The following is a 17,172-nucleotide window of genomic DNA, read 5'->3' on the forward strand; positions in this document are numbered from 1 at the left end:
TCACTGCATGTGACTCACAGTGACACATCATCATTGAGCACCATTTGCACTCCTTTTGCCCCTCCACCTAGATCAAGTCGTATCTCTTGATCCAGGAAGAATTTGAGGATGCTCCAAAAAGGAAAGTCGCTCGTTTTTTCGTGCTCTACGCGCTCGTCACATCACGCGCACATTTTGGCGCAAGTTACACTCACATTTGAGCCGCGCCGACAAAACCACTTCCTTCATGCACAATTGCCTCTACATTGACGCATCTGACCCAGCACTTAAAAAGAACAAAAGAAAAGGAATTATTTGATGTTCTTTCATCGATCGACGGTTGGTTTAGATCTAGATCAGAGTAGACTAGATCGCCATAGAGGGGACGCTTTGAATTTCCCCAAGTTGCCAATCTAAGCCATGCCCGAAATTCCCGACTAGTACCTACTCGGAGTCAGTCCATACGCTCACATCCGATTTCACATCATTACATTACCTGAAACCTTACGTTCATCAGTTCAATGAGCAGACTTCAGAGTTCAGAGGCATTGCAGATTGATTCAGTGGGCAGATAGCACTTGATTTCACAACACACATGCCACCATTGTAAAGCCTATTCGGCTATCTCACGGCATCGTGCACATCATTTTCAGCCTTGTAAAGCCTCTTGGCTATTCCCGGCATCATTGCCACAAGCCTTGTAACACAGATCAGATCTTATATACTGCAGTTCTATCTTCACCGACAGTACAGAGATTTCACTTGGCATCTTCAGTGTATTTGCAGTTGATTCATACAGAGATTTTCAGGACACTTCTTTGAGTACATTTCTTGCACCATGTCGACTAGCAACCTCAATCTGGAGGCATCTGCTAAGTTAGACAACTCCAATTACGGTACATGGAAATACCGAATGGAGACCATTCTTGTGCTTCAGGACAAATGGGAGTATGTCGATGGATCTATACCTAGACCATTGGCCGATCCAGCCACCAGTAGCTCTACTCCATCTGTTGTCACAGCACTAGCAACAGGATCTACATCGGGATCTACATCTACACAAACAGTGTCCGCACCAGTAGCAGATCCTGCCATTGCCCGAGCTCAAGCAGAATGGGATAAGAAAGACAAGTATGCCTATCACCTGATCAAGCAGAATGTGCAAGATGTCATGCTAGGACAGCTCAACACAGTCAAGACATCAAAGGAAGCATGGGATATGTTCGCAGCTCTCTACGAGTCCAAGAACACATCCAGGATTCTCACCCTAAGAAACCAGATCAACCAGAGTTTCCGCAACAGCAGTGAAACCGGTCATGCTTATGTTCTCCGCATCAAAGACTACAACAATCAACTTGCAGTTGCAGGAGAGACTATGAATCCCGCAGAAATGGTTCAAGTAATCCTGAATGGACTAGGAGAAGGATATGAGAATCTAGTCCAGAGTATTATCATCCAATGGCAAATTCCAACACTGGAAGAACTTCAGTCAGTTCTACTTGGTGAAGAACTCAGGACTCAGGCCATTCAAGCACGTAAAGGTCATTCTAATGATCAGGCATTCACAGCTTCAAACAGAAGCAGAGGCAAAGGCAGACACAGAGGTAGATCATATCAGAAAAGTGGTCATCATCAACAAAATCAAAGTCAGAATCAGCATCAGCATCAGCAACATCAGAATCAGCAAAGAGGAAATCATTCCAACCGAGGAAGATTTCAAGGACGAGGGAATGCATCCACCAATGTGTCAAACATCCAGTGCAACTACTGTCACACACTATGAAAGAGATTGCCGCAAGAAGCAGTACGACCAAGGCGGTCAATCCAGCAGTAATTGAGGGAATTCCCGAGGAAGAGGAAATCATCGTGGTGGACATTCTAGTCACAGTCATTTTGCAAATGAACATGGAAATATGTTTCTTGCAAGTGAAGAATTGCATCAGACTGATACAATGCACCTAGACACTGATTTCAATCCCAAAGAGGATTTCAACTATCAAGTCGACCAAGTGGAACAGGATCCTTGGTACATCGACAGCGGTGCATCATCTCATATGACAAATCATCAGGAATGGTTCACAGAAATGAAGCCATTAGAAGGTCAAAAGAATGTCATCTACACAGCAGACAATATACCAAATCCGGTTCAAGGGACAGGTGTTATCCCTATGAACAATTTCACTGGTACAAAAGGATTAGTCAAAGATGTGCTCTATGTTCCAAAGCTCAGCAAGAACCTTTTGTCAGTAGGTCAAATGACGGAACACAACTACAAAGTCATCTTCGACGGTGATGAATGCACTATCAGAGACAAATCCAAAAGATGTCAGCTAGTAGCAAAAGGTGTCAAGGAAGGACGCTTATACAGAATGCTAGCTACAGTACCAGATAAGCATGCCATGTCAGCTCAAATGCAACAGATGCCACTATCTGCAAAATGACACAAGAGATATGGTCATGTCAACTTCAAGTACTTGTTAGATCTCAGGAATCAGAATATGGCAATTGGGATTCCGAAGCTACAGTTTCTTGGAAAGGTTTGTGAAGCATGCTGCTTCGGCAAACAAAAGCGAACCAACTTTGTCAGAAGTACCTCTCACGCACGAGGTATTCTTGATTTGATTCATACAGATGTATGGGGTTATGCCCAGACCCGCAGCATCAATGGTTCACTTTATTACTTAACCTTCATAGACGACTACAGCAGATATTGTTGGGTCTACTTTCTGAAAGAGAAATCTGAAGTGTTTGCCAGATTTCAAGAATTCAAAGCCATGGTAGAAAACCAAACAGGCAGAAAGATCAAGGTCATGAGATCAGACAGAGGAGGTGAATACATGTCTTCAGCATTCATGAACTTTTGCAAAAATCACGGCATTCAAAGACAGTTCACATGTGCAGATACTCCTCAACAAAATGCAAGAGCTGAAAGGAAGAATGGGACTTTAGCAGACAGTGCTAGAGCAATGCTTAGTGAAAAGCATCTCCGAATCAGTATTAGGCAGAAGCAATAGCTACAGCTAACTACTTGCTTAATCGGCTTCCTACCGAACCGATACAAGGTATGACTCCTTATGAAGCATTCATTGGACACAAGCCACGCATTGGGCATCTCCGCATATTTGGTTGCATAGCATATGCCCACATACATGATGATCATCGCAGGAAATTGGATGCGAAGTCACGCAAATGCATCATGGTTGGCTACAGTGAAGAAAGCAAAGCATACAAATTGTATGATCCCATCAACCGCAAAGTCATTATCTCCAGAGATGTAATCTTTGATGAGGAATCAGAATGGAAAACCTCACCTACACAGGAGATAGAAGCATCGACTTCACAGTCATCTACAGATTAGGTTGATGAAGAAGAGCAAGAATTGCCAGCAACACCCCAAGCAGAGCCACAGCAACTCAGACAGTCTACTAGGGAAAGCAGACCACCAGCCAGATTGACATATGCTCAGAAAGACAAAGCAATTCAGGTGGAAACCACCAACTATGCTCTTATGACTACCATCATGGATACAGAAGAGCCAGTGTACTTCGAAGACGCAGTAGACAAGCCAGAATGGCAAACTGCTATGAATGAAAAAATGGATGCTTTGTATAAAAATAACACTTGGGTATTATGCGACCTTCCACCAGGAAAGAAGGCCATAGCCAACAAATGGGTATACAAAGTGAAGTACAATCCAGATGGCAGTATTCAGAGATACAAAGCCAGATTAGTTGCAAAAGGATTTGCACAACAATATGGTCAAGATTATGATGAGACTTATGCTCCAGTAGCAAAGATGGATTCCATACGGTTCTTGATATCACTAGCGACACTCAGTAAATGGAATGTGTATCAGCTCGATGTCAAGAATGCATTTCTCAATGGTTATCTAGACGAGGAAGTCTACATGCAACAACCAGCAGGTTATGTTGAACCAGAAAAAGAGAACAAGGTTTGCCATCTCAAGAAAAGTCTCTATGGCTTAAAGCAAGCACCCAGAAGTTGGTACAGCAGAATTGATAAGTATTTTGCTGATCTGGGATACATGAAGTCCAATGCAGATCATACTCTCTACTACAGAGTTCAAGGGGAAGACATTACTATTGCACTTTTGTACGTAGATGATCTGATTGTGACAGGAAGCATGGATAGCTTCATCCGAAAATTAAAACAAGACTTATCTGCAGAGTTCGACATGAAAGATCTTGGACTTATGCACTATTGTCTTGGAATTGAGTTCTGGAGAGATTCAGATAGCACATTCATGAGTCAGCTCAAGTATGTTGACAGTCTCCTGAAGAAGTTTCATATGGCAGATTGCAAGATTGCAGCCACTCCAATGGAACAGAGTTTGAAACTTACTAAAGATTCAGAAAAGCCTACAGTCAATGACAGATACTACAGGCAGCTCATTGGATCTCTTATATATCTGACAATCGCACGGCCAGATATTTGTTATGCAGTAAGCTCACTAGCACAGTTTATGGCAAATCCAAAGCAGTCTCACTGGAATGCAGCCAAAAGAGTCTTGAGATACATCAGAGGTACAAGACAGTTTGGGATAGAATACAGAGGAAGTCATCCACGGTTGCATGGATACTGTGACAGTGACTATGCCGGAGATCATGAGACCAGGAGATCGACACAGGGATATGCATTTTTCCTTGGTCAAGGTGCTATATCATGGTTGTCAACAAACAAACAGCCAACTGTTTCTTTGTCTTCGACTGAAGCAGAATATAGAGCACTCACTACAGGTGCATGTGAGGCTATATGGCTCAGAAGACTATTGTCAGAAACAGATTACTTTGATGAGTCAAAGCCAACAACAATATACTGTGATAATCAATCGGCTCAAGCATTGGCCAAAAATCCAGTATATCACTCCAGGACAAAGCACATTGATGTCAGAGAGCACTTCATCAGAGAAAGAGTGTTACTTGGTGACATCACACTGCAACATTGTGATAGCAAAGAAAATGTTGCAGACATCTTTACCAAACCACTCGGTAAAGAGCTATTCGAGAAACACCGACTAGCTCTTGGTTTGATGCAGAGGAATGGTTTGATGCAGAGGAAGGACATTCCCATTAAAGGGGTGTGATGGAATGTAATGCTCAGTCCTTCTTCGATTCCCTAGAATCATCATCTTGAGGAAAGGCCTACTTCATGATGTTGATCTTGAGGGAAGGTGTTGAGAGTTCACGCTCAACATCATGTGATCATGTGTGCATAGCACCATCACGTGATCATATGTGCATAGCACTAACCTTATAGAGTGCTATAAAGGAAAGGGTTAGATCCCCTAACCCTAACCCTAAAAGGGTTTGTATATATTCTATTTTTTCAACTAAATCTAGTGTACAGTTAGTCATTTGTGGTGTGCTCTCTAGCTGTGCCCTCTCTCCTCATCTCCACTCTTCTCCTCTCCCCTCTTCATATTTTGTCAGAGTAATGCCCAAAAATATATATATTTCGAACTATTGACTGTCTTTCTAACCTTGCTAAGAGAGCAGCATTCTTTCTCCTCCAAAACTGTAGAAAAAGAACTGCCCAAGAGACAGCCAGCATGGAAAACAAAGGTGGCACCACTGACTCCCAAGAGCTACGATTTCACGACAACAAAGAATGTTAGTCGTTCCCAAAACAGTTCACCTTAATTATAAAGAACGAAATACGATTTCACGACAACAAAGAATGTTAGTCGTTCCCAAAACAGTTCACCTTAATTATAAAGAACGAAAGTTCCAAGTGCAAACACAAGGTAGGAACAATACCCTAAATTTTTGAAATAGACAAAAATCCCGAGGAAAGCAGGAAATACGAGCCATCTTGTATACATACCCAAAAAAGCAAAATATATTGCTACCTGAAAGCCACATTGCAAATAATCAGTATTAACTTCAAATATGAAAAAACAAAGATCCAATGGCATGTTGATACACAAAAACTTGTGCTAAAAAAACTTCAGTTCCTGATCTTTTTGCCTGACAGACCGACTACTAGTTCTCACTACAAATGAACAAGAAAATATCGAAATTCCAATGTTGGCCTGTGTAAAAAGAAACAGAATTGACATCTCACAAAATAAGGAACAAAATTTAAACCTAAGATAAGGAGCAAACAGGACATTACCACAAAACAGAAAAAAGTGCATATTTGGACATGTTTTAAAGAATCGTGGTTCATGACAAACTCTGAATGTGATAAACAAATAGAGGGTGAAAGATACACAAGTCATGGTTTAAGTCCAGAGATGAGAGATGCTTCATGCAGTCCTTGCTCTTCATAGCAATCTCTACAACTGCCACTTTAGAAAAAGTTTCACATGAATCTATGGACGGGTCTAATAGTAATGGGATAAAGACATGGAGCAAGAAACCATGTACTACATAGTGGCCAATAAAAACTCCCGCAAGCCCACTCCCTTTAGATGTGCACCACTAGGTGAGCTTATTGTAATGGGTGGGAGTTTAGTGCTCAAAACTGCAAAAATGTTGCATGAATTTGGACCTTGGTTACCAAAAAGCTTCCCTGGATGTGTTGTCAATTACCTACCAAGCAACCTAAAGGGCTAAAAAACATGTGTGTAAACTACTCGGTGCTTTCTATCAATTTAGACAACGGATTTTGCAGAGGCATTTGAATGAAATGATTGCGAGTTGCCAAACACATATACTTGAACTTAAGAGATTGCAATTAAGCTGGAATTAAGACTTATACAGCTTAAACACAAAGTCACATCATTGGAAATTGCAATATGATTGAGGGGCCAAGACCCCCCCCCCCCCCCCCCCCCCCTTATCCAGGCTCACTTTATTCTTGAAAATGGAGATACAAGACCAAGATGCAATGCACCTTCCAAATTGATGAACTCAGTGAAAGCCTAGGACCTAGATACAAGACTCAAGAGCATATGTGCAAGGTAGACAACAAAAAGGAGGACTCCAAGCTCAGGTTTCAACTCTTGGCTTGCCCAATCCACAAGGAAGAAGCCTACAACAATCACCACTTACATCCAACATTAGAGGCAAGCACTAGTTTCGAAAAAGATAGTAGAAACAACATGAAATAGTGCTGTAAATGAGATAAACTTGACAATACAGACTCCCTTCGTGACTTGACCCTTTTGTAGATGAAGTCCTTGATGCCTCTGAAGCTACCTTGGGTGAGGAGAGTGTGGAAATGGGGCTGGAATGAAAACAGCTTAGAAAAAACAGCCTGTAGACTAGAGAGAGAAAGCCTTTATGGAGTGATAGCTGTAGAGAGAGAGTGCCAATGCTGATCCCAAGGGAGGGGATGTAAGAGAGGAGCTGCTGCTGTTCCAGAGGTGCAGAGAAAGGCAGATTTCTGCAAGGGGAAGGGACTGGAACAGTAGAGAGAGAACTTCTGCAGTAGAGAGGGAAAGACTGCAACAGGAGAGAGAAAGGGGCTGTGGCTGCTCCAGGCTAGGAGAAGGAGAGAGAATGATGCTGCTGTTCCACAAGAGCTGAGAGGGGGCAGATTTCTGGAGAGGTGGGGCTGGAACTGTAGAGAGAGAGTGTGCTGCTGTAGAGAGAGAAAGTGCTGCTGAGGTGAGAGAATGGCCTGGGGAGAAGCTGGCTGCACCCAAGGAGCTAGAGAGGTTCTGCTGCATCAACCAAAAGGAGGGAGAAGAAAAGTGACGAATTTTTCATGTAAGGAATGAAGGGGAGAGACCTTCTTTTATAGGCTCAGCCCCCCCCCCCAAGCTTAGAGTGGAAGGTGACACTTGTCCCAAATTTTTGGTGGGCTGCAGTCCCAAAGAGAACAGCCCACAACCTGTCCCAAATCTACCAGATTTGGGGCCAAACACTTGGCTTGAATGCCCTGCCACTTGCCATGCATGCTGCCACATGTGTGGGACAGGTGGACTGACCTGCCAGCTCATATTCCATGTGGCAGTCTGCCCCATGTCAGCTGCCACGTGTCACTCCCAAAAACCCTAAAATTTCAAAGTTGTCAGAATTCAATTCTAATCACACCCACGGATTCCTAACAGCTTGGACTATCTATTGACGTACTCTAAGGTCATAATTGAGCCATGAGCTCATTTGTTTGTCGTCTTATCTTGCATGGTTGTTAAGACACTTGTGTCTTATGATAAGACACTTAAGACACTTAAGATACGTGTCTTACCTTAAGACACGTGTCTTACCTTAAGACACTCTTATGTTTTTTTTGGGAGTAACAACACACATTGAGTTTGACTTAGCCACGCTTTCATTGATGGTGACTTTGGATCTAGCCGTGGCAGTGACCTCATAGATTCAGATTAGGATGAATCTTTAGAGATTTGAGTCTTGAGAGTCGAAAGCTTCCTTTCAATTATATGTATCGAGATGCAGTTTTCATTCATGTCACATGTGACAAGATTCAATTATTAGTTTAAACCTTTAAGTACTCAAAACTTGCGAGCTCTTCAGCCGTGAGTCTTAACTTTAACTTTTAAGACTTGAGTGACAAGTCTTGACTCTTAACTACATTGTACAAGTGCATTGTTTCTTCTTGCATTATTTAAGTGTAGCTTATTGTACTTCTAGAATCTAGCAGCTAGCTATGCTAGCAAGTTGTACATTTATATACTTATACATATATTAATTAAATATTTATTATTATAACCACAATGACGTGTCTTACGTGTCTTATCTTTGAGACACTTTAAACACTCGTGTCTGAAGCGTGTCTTAACGTGTCTTACAACCATGTTATCTTGTATCTCCATTAGTCTTGGCATGCTGCCAGGCCCACACCCAAAGCTCAGGGAACATTCTCTTGAATGGTTCCTAGGTCAGTATGCAATATGTGCATTTGATTGGTCCCATGTTTGGGTACTCAGGTGGGGTGTGGTTTCCAGATGTCCCTCTCAAAGAGAAGCCATCACTCTTGTGGGTCACTAATGCCCATAACCCCAAGCAAGGGGGTCCACCCTCAAATGCTAGACCTAGTTCCCATTGTCTGTAACTGAACAGTAGGAAAACATTTCATTTCTTAATAAGCATACTATTGAAAAACAAAAAGAAATAGTACCAAGCAAGTGGATACATGTTCCAGATGTCCCTCTCAAAGAGAGGCCATCACTCTTGTGGGTCACTAATGCCCATAACTCCAAGCAAGGGGGTCCACCCTCATATGCTAGACCTAGTCCCCATTGTCCGTAACTGAACAGTAGGAAAACATTTCATTTCTTAATAAGCATACTATTGAAAAACAAAAAGAAATAGTACCATGCAAGTGGATACATGTTGAAGCAGGATGACAATGTGTTGGTGGGCATAATGTGAGCTTGTATACGAAGCAATTCAAGCACCCTATACCTGCTCTCCTATCCTCTCTTTGTAGAAGGCAACCATAATTGTGAAGTTTATCCATGCTGTCCTACAAAACCTGTAAGTAATCTCCACAGATTCACATAGCCATTTGCAGAGGAGTCTATCCCCTCTTTTGCTTATGTGACAAGCCTGCTTGTGTAAAAAAAATATTAATCTTCCGTGGTTAGTCTTGGCTCTAAACCTGCTCCCATGCAGTAGTGACACCAATTCAAGTGCATGTAAGATGGTAAGTGGATTTCTGAAAGATAACCATTATATTAGTAAATGCACATCACTTTGAAGTTTGAACTCATGCAAGCGCCTTTCTATGTAGAAGGTTGTCGTAAGTTCATCACTCTTTGACTCTACTTTGATGTTCATGATGTTTTCATCTCCCTCACACAAAAAGTCATCGATCAATGAAATTGGAAACTTGTTTTTAATTGTGACCTTGTTAAGATCTCTATAATCTTACCACATGCAGCACCATCCATCTGTCTTTTTTAACAAATATCACTAGCAAGGCAAAGGGGGAACTGCTCCAAGATACAAAATCTGTCCCAAGCAATTATTTCATCTAGGAATCTTTGTTGGAAGATACAATAACCTGCAACTTATAGAGGTAAAAAGGAAAGGGATCTTCACGAAGTGTCACTCAAGGCATTCTTGATTACACTTCATACACAGTGTGGTCCATGTCTCTCTCACAAAGCATATGATGAGACACATTAGCCAAGATATCAACATGCTCTGCAAGTAAATGCTTCATATCAACATCCTTGATTAGAGGGGTGCTGCCCATCTGTGGTTTTCCAATGCAAAAAGACTATCCTGCATCTTGAGTTCTCTGGCAGACTGCCTTGCTTGTATCGACTACATTCTTGTGCACTTAAAGCCTTGGATCGTCACTACTTTGCCAAAGTGTAGCAATGAGAGAATCGTAGCATTCAAGTTCATCAAAAAATCTCTCAAGGTTCCATACAATCACATTCCAAGACCATATTATTTCATATGTACACCCCCCTCTCCCTGGGGGGGGCCCTATAGACCTCTATTGAGTATGAAAGAAACCAAGACAAGAAACTACAAGAAACTCAAGGCATAGATACATCATGCAGAGCATGAAAAACCCATGCTAATATACCACTCAAAATTAGAAGGTGGTGGAAGCAGGAAAATTTTATTGATTGCAAGAGCAACAACTTGGCAAAACATGGCAAAGGGATTGCCATGTTTTAGTGGGCTAAAATGAAAACCCAACATAAGGATCCACATATCCTCTCCCAAATTTGCAGCTCTTATGTCCCAAGGCTACATCAATTGGACCCCTCTGCTTGATTTTGGACATACACAACTAAAAATTATGGAAGATGAGTGTTGTTGGCAAGAGCACTTTAGTATACTGAATAAGAAACATGTTTCTTATTGAGTGACATATAGAGACACCAGTCCTCCCATCGTACCAATGCAAAAGCTAAAGAAGATTGAGAACAAACAAACATAGGCTAGGGGCGTCCTGATGAGACGCTCACAGCTAGGTAGTGAAGTTTATGCACTGCTTTGCGAGTGTCTCTCTTCAAGTGCATTTTCCTGGGTAACATCGTAGACCTTCCCAGACATGGATTGAGGATGACCCTTTAACACTTTAATATTCAATTGCATTCACATTATAAAGGTCCTTCGTATTGATTACAAGAAGCTAGAACAAATCGCACCTCATAACATAACCTATTATAACATTCGACTCAAGGCACTAATACAAGCACCAACATTGATATACACCATTATCTCCAACGCATTCTGCATTCAAGCCTTATTTAGAAAGAGGAAAACCATATGGAATCTCAAAAAATAATTTCGAACTTGAGGATGTACTTATTACCACATCAATTTAGGCTGAAAGTATTGGTACCTTTCAGGTCGAAATTTAGTGTCATGGTTTTTTGAGTTAATGCAGATCCTTACACACATTAATCAATGAAGAAAGGAGCTGAGTAAAAAAAAAAATCGAACCTTGGGTCCAAAGTATGTATAAATAGAATCTATAGGCTGGGATGTGAAATCTCCCCATTTTAAAGCCCATTTCTTTAAGAGATCCTTTCGTGCAGTCTCTTCTGCAGGAGAACAAACAATGTATCAAATTGAATGGTAATCTGAAGACAATTGTATCAACAACAAAGTTCCCTCAGAAGTTCAAGTACCATGAAGAATCAAAACGTCTTTCACAATTTTTTCAGACATCAATCTTGTCAAAAGAGCTTCTCGTGGTCTCCAAATTATTTGTCTTGTTTCTCCAGGAACCCTCAGAACCACCTCCTCTCTGCTGGAATTCACCTAGAAATGTCATCTTCCAATCAGCATATTTTGTAGAGAGGAGAGACTGACAGATCAGATGCTAGGATGCCATATTTTGACCTATATTGAAAAAGCCATACCATTCCATACAGCAAGTTATGCAAACACTTGTAACGTTCTGTCCAACTAAACAAGGAGTTGTCCTCAGGTTGTCGCACAAATGAATCTTTCTCCTCCCAATTAAATGCCAAATCTAGCCCTGAAAGCATGTCACACCAGGCAATTAAAAATAAATAAATAAATAGAACCACTATAGAGTCTTAGGAAGTAAAGCGCATCTTGTGCATACCCAGGTGGGTTGGTTTTTGTATTTGAAGCTTCTCTGCCACACGACCTAACACCTCAGTTGGAGCGGCAAGCTGCAAGGGCAATTACGAGCAGAAGGAAGAAGCATTCTCACAAATTGTTCTTCTTGAAATGCATAGAAGCAAAAACTCTACTACGACCAAGTATCAGGCCTTTTCCTTGAAATCACATACTAAAAGAATATTTTTTGGAATCCAACAACGTTATGAATTTTGGGATATTTAATGCAAACAACTAAATACTTTCAAGGGGCTTTTAAGAACATCACTGATTTTTTCACCTTAACAAACCGTTCTGAAGAAAGCAACCCTTCAACTTCTTCCAACAAAAGGCCTTCATCTCTCAACTTTCTGACAAAACATTCCATTGCATCCTCTTTCTTTTCTTTAAACAAGGAGGGTAGCTTGTTCTCCTCTTCATTATTCGGCTTGGCGTACACAATAGCAACCTCAAAAATAGGCGAATGTGGAGATTCTCCTTTTGGATCTTTCTCAAGGACTTCAGCCATTTCTACTTTTACGACTCAGTTCTGCACGCATAAATTTCATGAACAGAAATCAGAATGAATAAACTGCATCCTATAAACAAGCACAAACAAGCACACTACTTGAAACCTCTCTCAAAAGGAACAGAAAAGGGCAGGATCCAACATCAATGCCATGCCTAGTTTTCAATTTTCCCTCATACAAGCGGCCAACACGTCCTGACAATGATAAATGAAGTATGGTAGTCTTATGGCAGGAACAGCAAACCCTGGCGTGTGCAAGTCTTAATGCACCGCTCTAATAAAAGTGCAGCTTCGAGATAAATGAAACTTTTTTTACCTTTGTACTCGAGGGAACATATTAAAATGCTCATCACAAGCAACGAAGCATTGATATCCCGAACGGAATCTAATCTCCAAGAAACGAGACTAAATCATTTCCATATACGCATGAAGACCTTTTGGTCCGGCCAACATTCTGGAATTGTCCATGAAGCCCACCTTCATCTGGATGATTGTATTAAGTTGGGGCAATGCAACACAGCGAAATGTGTATAATCGCTTGCACTTGGATATGCATTGATTGCGGTGTTCAACACTGCCAACACAAATTTACGATAAACGCATCCAAATACAGGAGATTCAGACTGCGATCTTTGAGCAGGCTGCAAAGCAATTGACGCCTAAGAAAGAAGAACCAATTTGCTTCAAGGAGGAAGTTTGTAACGATTCAGGGCTTTGAAACCTTTCAAAATCCAGCATTGAAGCGTTCGAGGATCCAGCATTGAAGCAAAAGAGCTTTCTTTCTGAGGCTTTTGCGTTTGCAAACTCTTCAGGGCCTTTCAAACTACTCTATTGGAAACAATTGGTCTTAGTTTTGAGGCTTTGCCTCGCACAATTGTTATTCTTTTTCTTGAGTTGAGAGCTTTGAAGCTTTTGCAAAGTCTCAGAATGTTCTAAGAGCTCATACAAACCATCTGCTGAATCTACCTTGCGGATTGGAGAAATGAATGCCTGGATTATTGCGCTGTGGCAAGACGCTTAAGGATTGACAATAGGCAGACGATGAGATCTCGTCCCAAGTACTAAAATGGTGAAAGAGATTCACGAGGACAGACGAACCGATTTTTGCGAAAACGAGGGACCATGAAATGATCCAAAGCGACACGAAAGGAGGAGATGGCAAAGCAAATTGCTCCAAAGGGAAAGTACCTTTGGAGTAAAGGGAGGGAGGCTGATGTGATTTGAAAGCGTTGAACTCAAAAACAAGAAGAAGCTGTGAAAGAAATGCGACTCAAAAAGAAGGGTAATAGCACGTTGAGGTGATTACAAGTGGAAAATGTTAGCAATGACACCAAAGGACGTGCCATGTGTACGCTCTATCCTTTGGCCATTTGGATCCAGTCTCCACCACCCCCCTTTTAATACTCTCATCTCATCTCTCACCTGGCTCAAGCTCATCTCATCTCTGACCTAGCTCAAGCTCATCTCATCTCTGACCTGGCACATACTCTCTCATCTCTCACCTGGCTCAAGCTCTTACATACACTTTCTTGTAAAAGTACATTGTGTACACACACACTTTTTTTTTGTGAGAAGAAATCTTTTATTGCTGTAAAATAATTACATTCATAGTTACTTCTAAAATGGAGTAACTACTACTCAACTAAATATCTCAGTATAAGCTGTATACACATCCTGATCAATCAAACGAGTCTGAACACAATCATAGAATGATTGTTGCAGAGATCGTTTGAAAAAAATAAAAGATGAAAATAGTGGATCACCAAAGACTCTATGAATTCTGTCCATCCATAAAGTCCATAGTGCCCAGTAGCGTACCCATACAAAAAATAAGTCAAAACCCTGTCTCGCTGGATGAAAACCAAGGATGAAAACCAAACAACCAGAAAAACCTGCCAAAAGTAACAGTAGGAAATCTCGCTCGAAGCCTCTGTCGGATGAGAGCGAGGTTGAAGCATTGCTGAAATCCTATGCCATAAAGGACGATAATGTGCTCCCAAACCGTATTTGCTAGCAGCCATAGAAAAAGATATAAGTGTGCCATCATCCTAAAGTACATCCGCCACAGATGAAATGGCTTTGAAGGAGACAAAATAAGAACATCTGGGTTCTTGTATGGCCAAAGAAGGGTGGAATACTTTAGACCAATAAATATTCTCAGCCCTCAAAGAGTTTCCCGACAGAGAATCTCGGCCATGCCATTCCAAGTGGGATAAAATATATTTCCAATCAAGAAGCAGGCGAGAGACAAAAGGGCAGCCTCTGATCTTGCCTTGGATAGAGCCAAATAGAGGAAATCCCACTGAGTAGGGTGCCCATGCCCAAAGGCAAAAGTATGAATATGTAATAAGAGAGAGCGGATCATGAAAGCCCACCAAGGCTGATCTCCTTGCATAAGCTGCAACATCATTTTCCCTTTGTGAGCAAGTAAATGCATTTGAATATTGAGAATGTTCAGACCCCCGTGCATCTTTGGAGAATAGAGACGATGCATAGAGAGTAATGTGAGACTTTTCTTGCAATTTTTTGAACACCAGAAAATTTCCATGATAGCTAACATAAAGGAAACCAGATGTGCCTTAGTGAACATAATGAGAGGCAGATAAAATTGTATGTATGCTATCAAAATGGATTGTGTGATTCGCAAACGAACATGTAATGGCCAAGTTGCAAGCTTCCAATATTCAAGTTTTGCCCTCAACTTTGTTAGCACCCAATCAGTTTGTTGGGAACGGGTGAGTCCCCAACCTAAAGGATAGCCAAGATGTCGAATGAATTGAGAAGCGGGGACAATTTCCCCAGGCCACAGAAGATTGTGCCATTCCTATGCATGCAATGGCAACAATTTTGATTTTTGAAAATTTACCCGAAGACCAGCATCCAATCCATATGTAGAAAGAGCTTGCATAATCATGGACAGATCACTCCGAGTATTTTTTGGGGTAAAGAATGAATCATCAGCATATGCTTGAGCGATCATGCTATGATTGCCAGGAATCTCCAAACCATGCAACTGGTCAGTGTCCAAAAGGTGGTCAAGATATTGAAGCATTAGATGAGTGGCTATGGCAAAAAGTAAAGCACTTAGGGGACATCCTTGCCTAACAGAACAACCAAGAGTCCAGGATGTAGAAATATCCCCTGAAAGTATGCAGGTAGCTTTACTATCTTGATATAGCCAAGTGATAACTTGCTGCATTTTTTTGCCAAATCCCAATGCCTGCACAGTCGATGAAATAAAATCCCACTTAACAGTATCAAAGGCTTTGGCAATATCAACTTGCAATAACAAAACATCTTGCTGCGTGTATTTGGCATATTAAATTCCAACATAGGCATTAGCAATGTTATCTGTGATATACCTATACGGGACAAAGCCATATTGGGTAGGATGTAACCCATCATGTAAAAACCCCTTTAGCCGATCGACAATCATTTTGGTAGTGACTTTGTAAATGACTGGCATAAGGGTGATAGGTCTCTAGTCTACCAAAGATTCAAAAATTTGCCTTTTGGAAGGAGTTTAACAAGACCTCTCTTCCATTTGTCTGGCATTTTCTGATTTTGCCATGCAGCATTCACCATATGTAGCAATGTATGCTTCAAAAGAGGCCAATATTCTAGAAAAAACTCGACTGTAAGACCATCCCATCCTGGAGATTTCCATTTGCCACAGGATTTGATTGCATCTGACAATTCCCTCTCAGTAAAAGGTTCCTCCAATTCCAAAGCTTGAGTAGTGGAAATAATAGGAGAAACATGCTGTAACAGTAAATTTCATGCAACCAAAACCTGCTGTGAGGAAGGAAGTGCAGAACCAAACTGCTGAGAGAAATGATGCACACAAACAAAAGCAAGCTGTGACCGTGAGGTGGTCCATGATCCATCAGGCATAAGCAGTAACCATGGCCTTGAAAGCAGCATGTTGCAAATAGCTATTGTTCACGATTAGATGTCACCTTTGTGGCAATCTATCATCTGGCATAGCATGAAAGGATAACTGCAACCATAGAGGTGCATGATTTGAATGCACAAAGGCATAGTCAATCCACATTTTGCATGTAAAATCCCCATTTTGTTGCGGAGCTACACTATACCATCGATCTAGACGTGCCTGATAAGAAGAAAGGGCATTATGTTGGAAGGTGTATCCATGTGACAAAGGCTGCAATTCCTTCCAAAGGTCAACCAAATCCAGATGCATCAGTAATTGAGACCATGCATGCCTTTCAGGGGTTAACATATGAGTATGTTTGGAGGTATTGTCACCCTGTTGTGGAGCATTATTGAAATCCCCACATATAAAGGCATGATATCTCCATGGATATTGTTGCATGGCATCCCAAATTGCAGTTCTTTCTCTAGAGGATTGAGGTGCATAAACAGAAGCAAATTCAAACACCTCTCCTCAAATAATGCATTGAAGAACAAGCCATCTGCCTTTGTTGTCATTTAAAGCAATAACTGGTTGAAGCTCATGTTTGATCAGAAGGACCACCCCTGAGAAAGAGTGCTCCCCAGCATAGAAAATATCATAGCCATAGTAGTGTCTTGTCTTTCCTGCATAGACATGTTGGTTGTGTCCTTGTAATGCCACTATATCAAGCTGAAATCCATTGATGTACAGCCACACAAATTTCCATTTCCTACTGTCACACATCCCCTGGACATTGAGTGTAAAACATTTGATATGAG

At 41.3% G+C, this 17,172-nt stretch overlaps 1 protein-coding gene across 4 annotated transcripts in view; it reads right to left on the bottom strand.

Annotated features, from left to right (window-relative positions):
• LOC147884907 (anoctamin-like protein) overlaps positions 1-13,745 on the bottom strand; it is a 49,522-nt gene extending 35,777 nt beyond the window's left edge. The window contains exons 1-9 of one of the 4 annotated variants that reach the window (XM_087397346.1): positions 13,199-13,228; positions 12,794-13,051; positions 12,250-12,498; positions 11,953-12,022; positions 11,744-11,862; positions 11,510-11,642; positions 11,322-11,422; positions 5,757-5,848; positions 5,480-5,584 (exon numbers count right to left, since the gene is read on the bottom strand). In XM_087397346.1, the coding sequence (XP_087253472.1) occupies positions 5,480-5,584; positions 5,757-5,848; positions 11,322-11,422; positions 11,510-11,642; positions 11,744-11,862; positions 11,953-12,022; positions 12,250-12,477 (848 nt within the window). In that variant the 5' untranslated portion in view covers positions 12,478-12,498; positions 12,794-13,051; positions 13,199-13,228. The other 3 variants (XM_087397344.1, XM_087397348.1, XM_087397345.1) reach the window with 3 other exon arrangements.
• Positions 13,746-17,172: the final 3,427 nt, after the last annotated feature.

Source organism: Dipteris shenzhenensis, chromosome 26, assembly GCF_047967505.1.
Source record: "Dipteris shenzhenensis isolate YYH24624 ecotype China chromosome 26, Dip_SZ_1.0, whole genome shotgun sequence".
Classification (NCBI taxonomy): Eukaryota; Viridiplantae; Streptophyta; class Polypodiopsida; order Gleicheniales; family Dipteridaceae; genus Dipteris; species Dipteris shenzhenensis.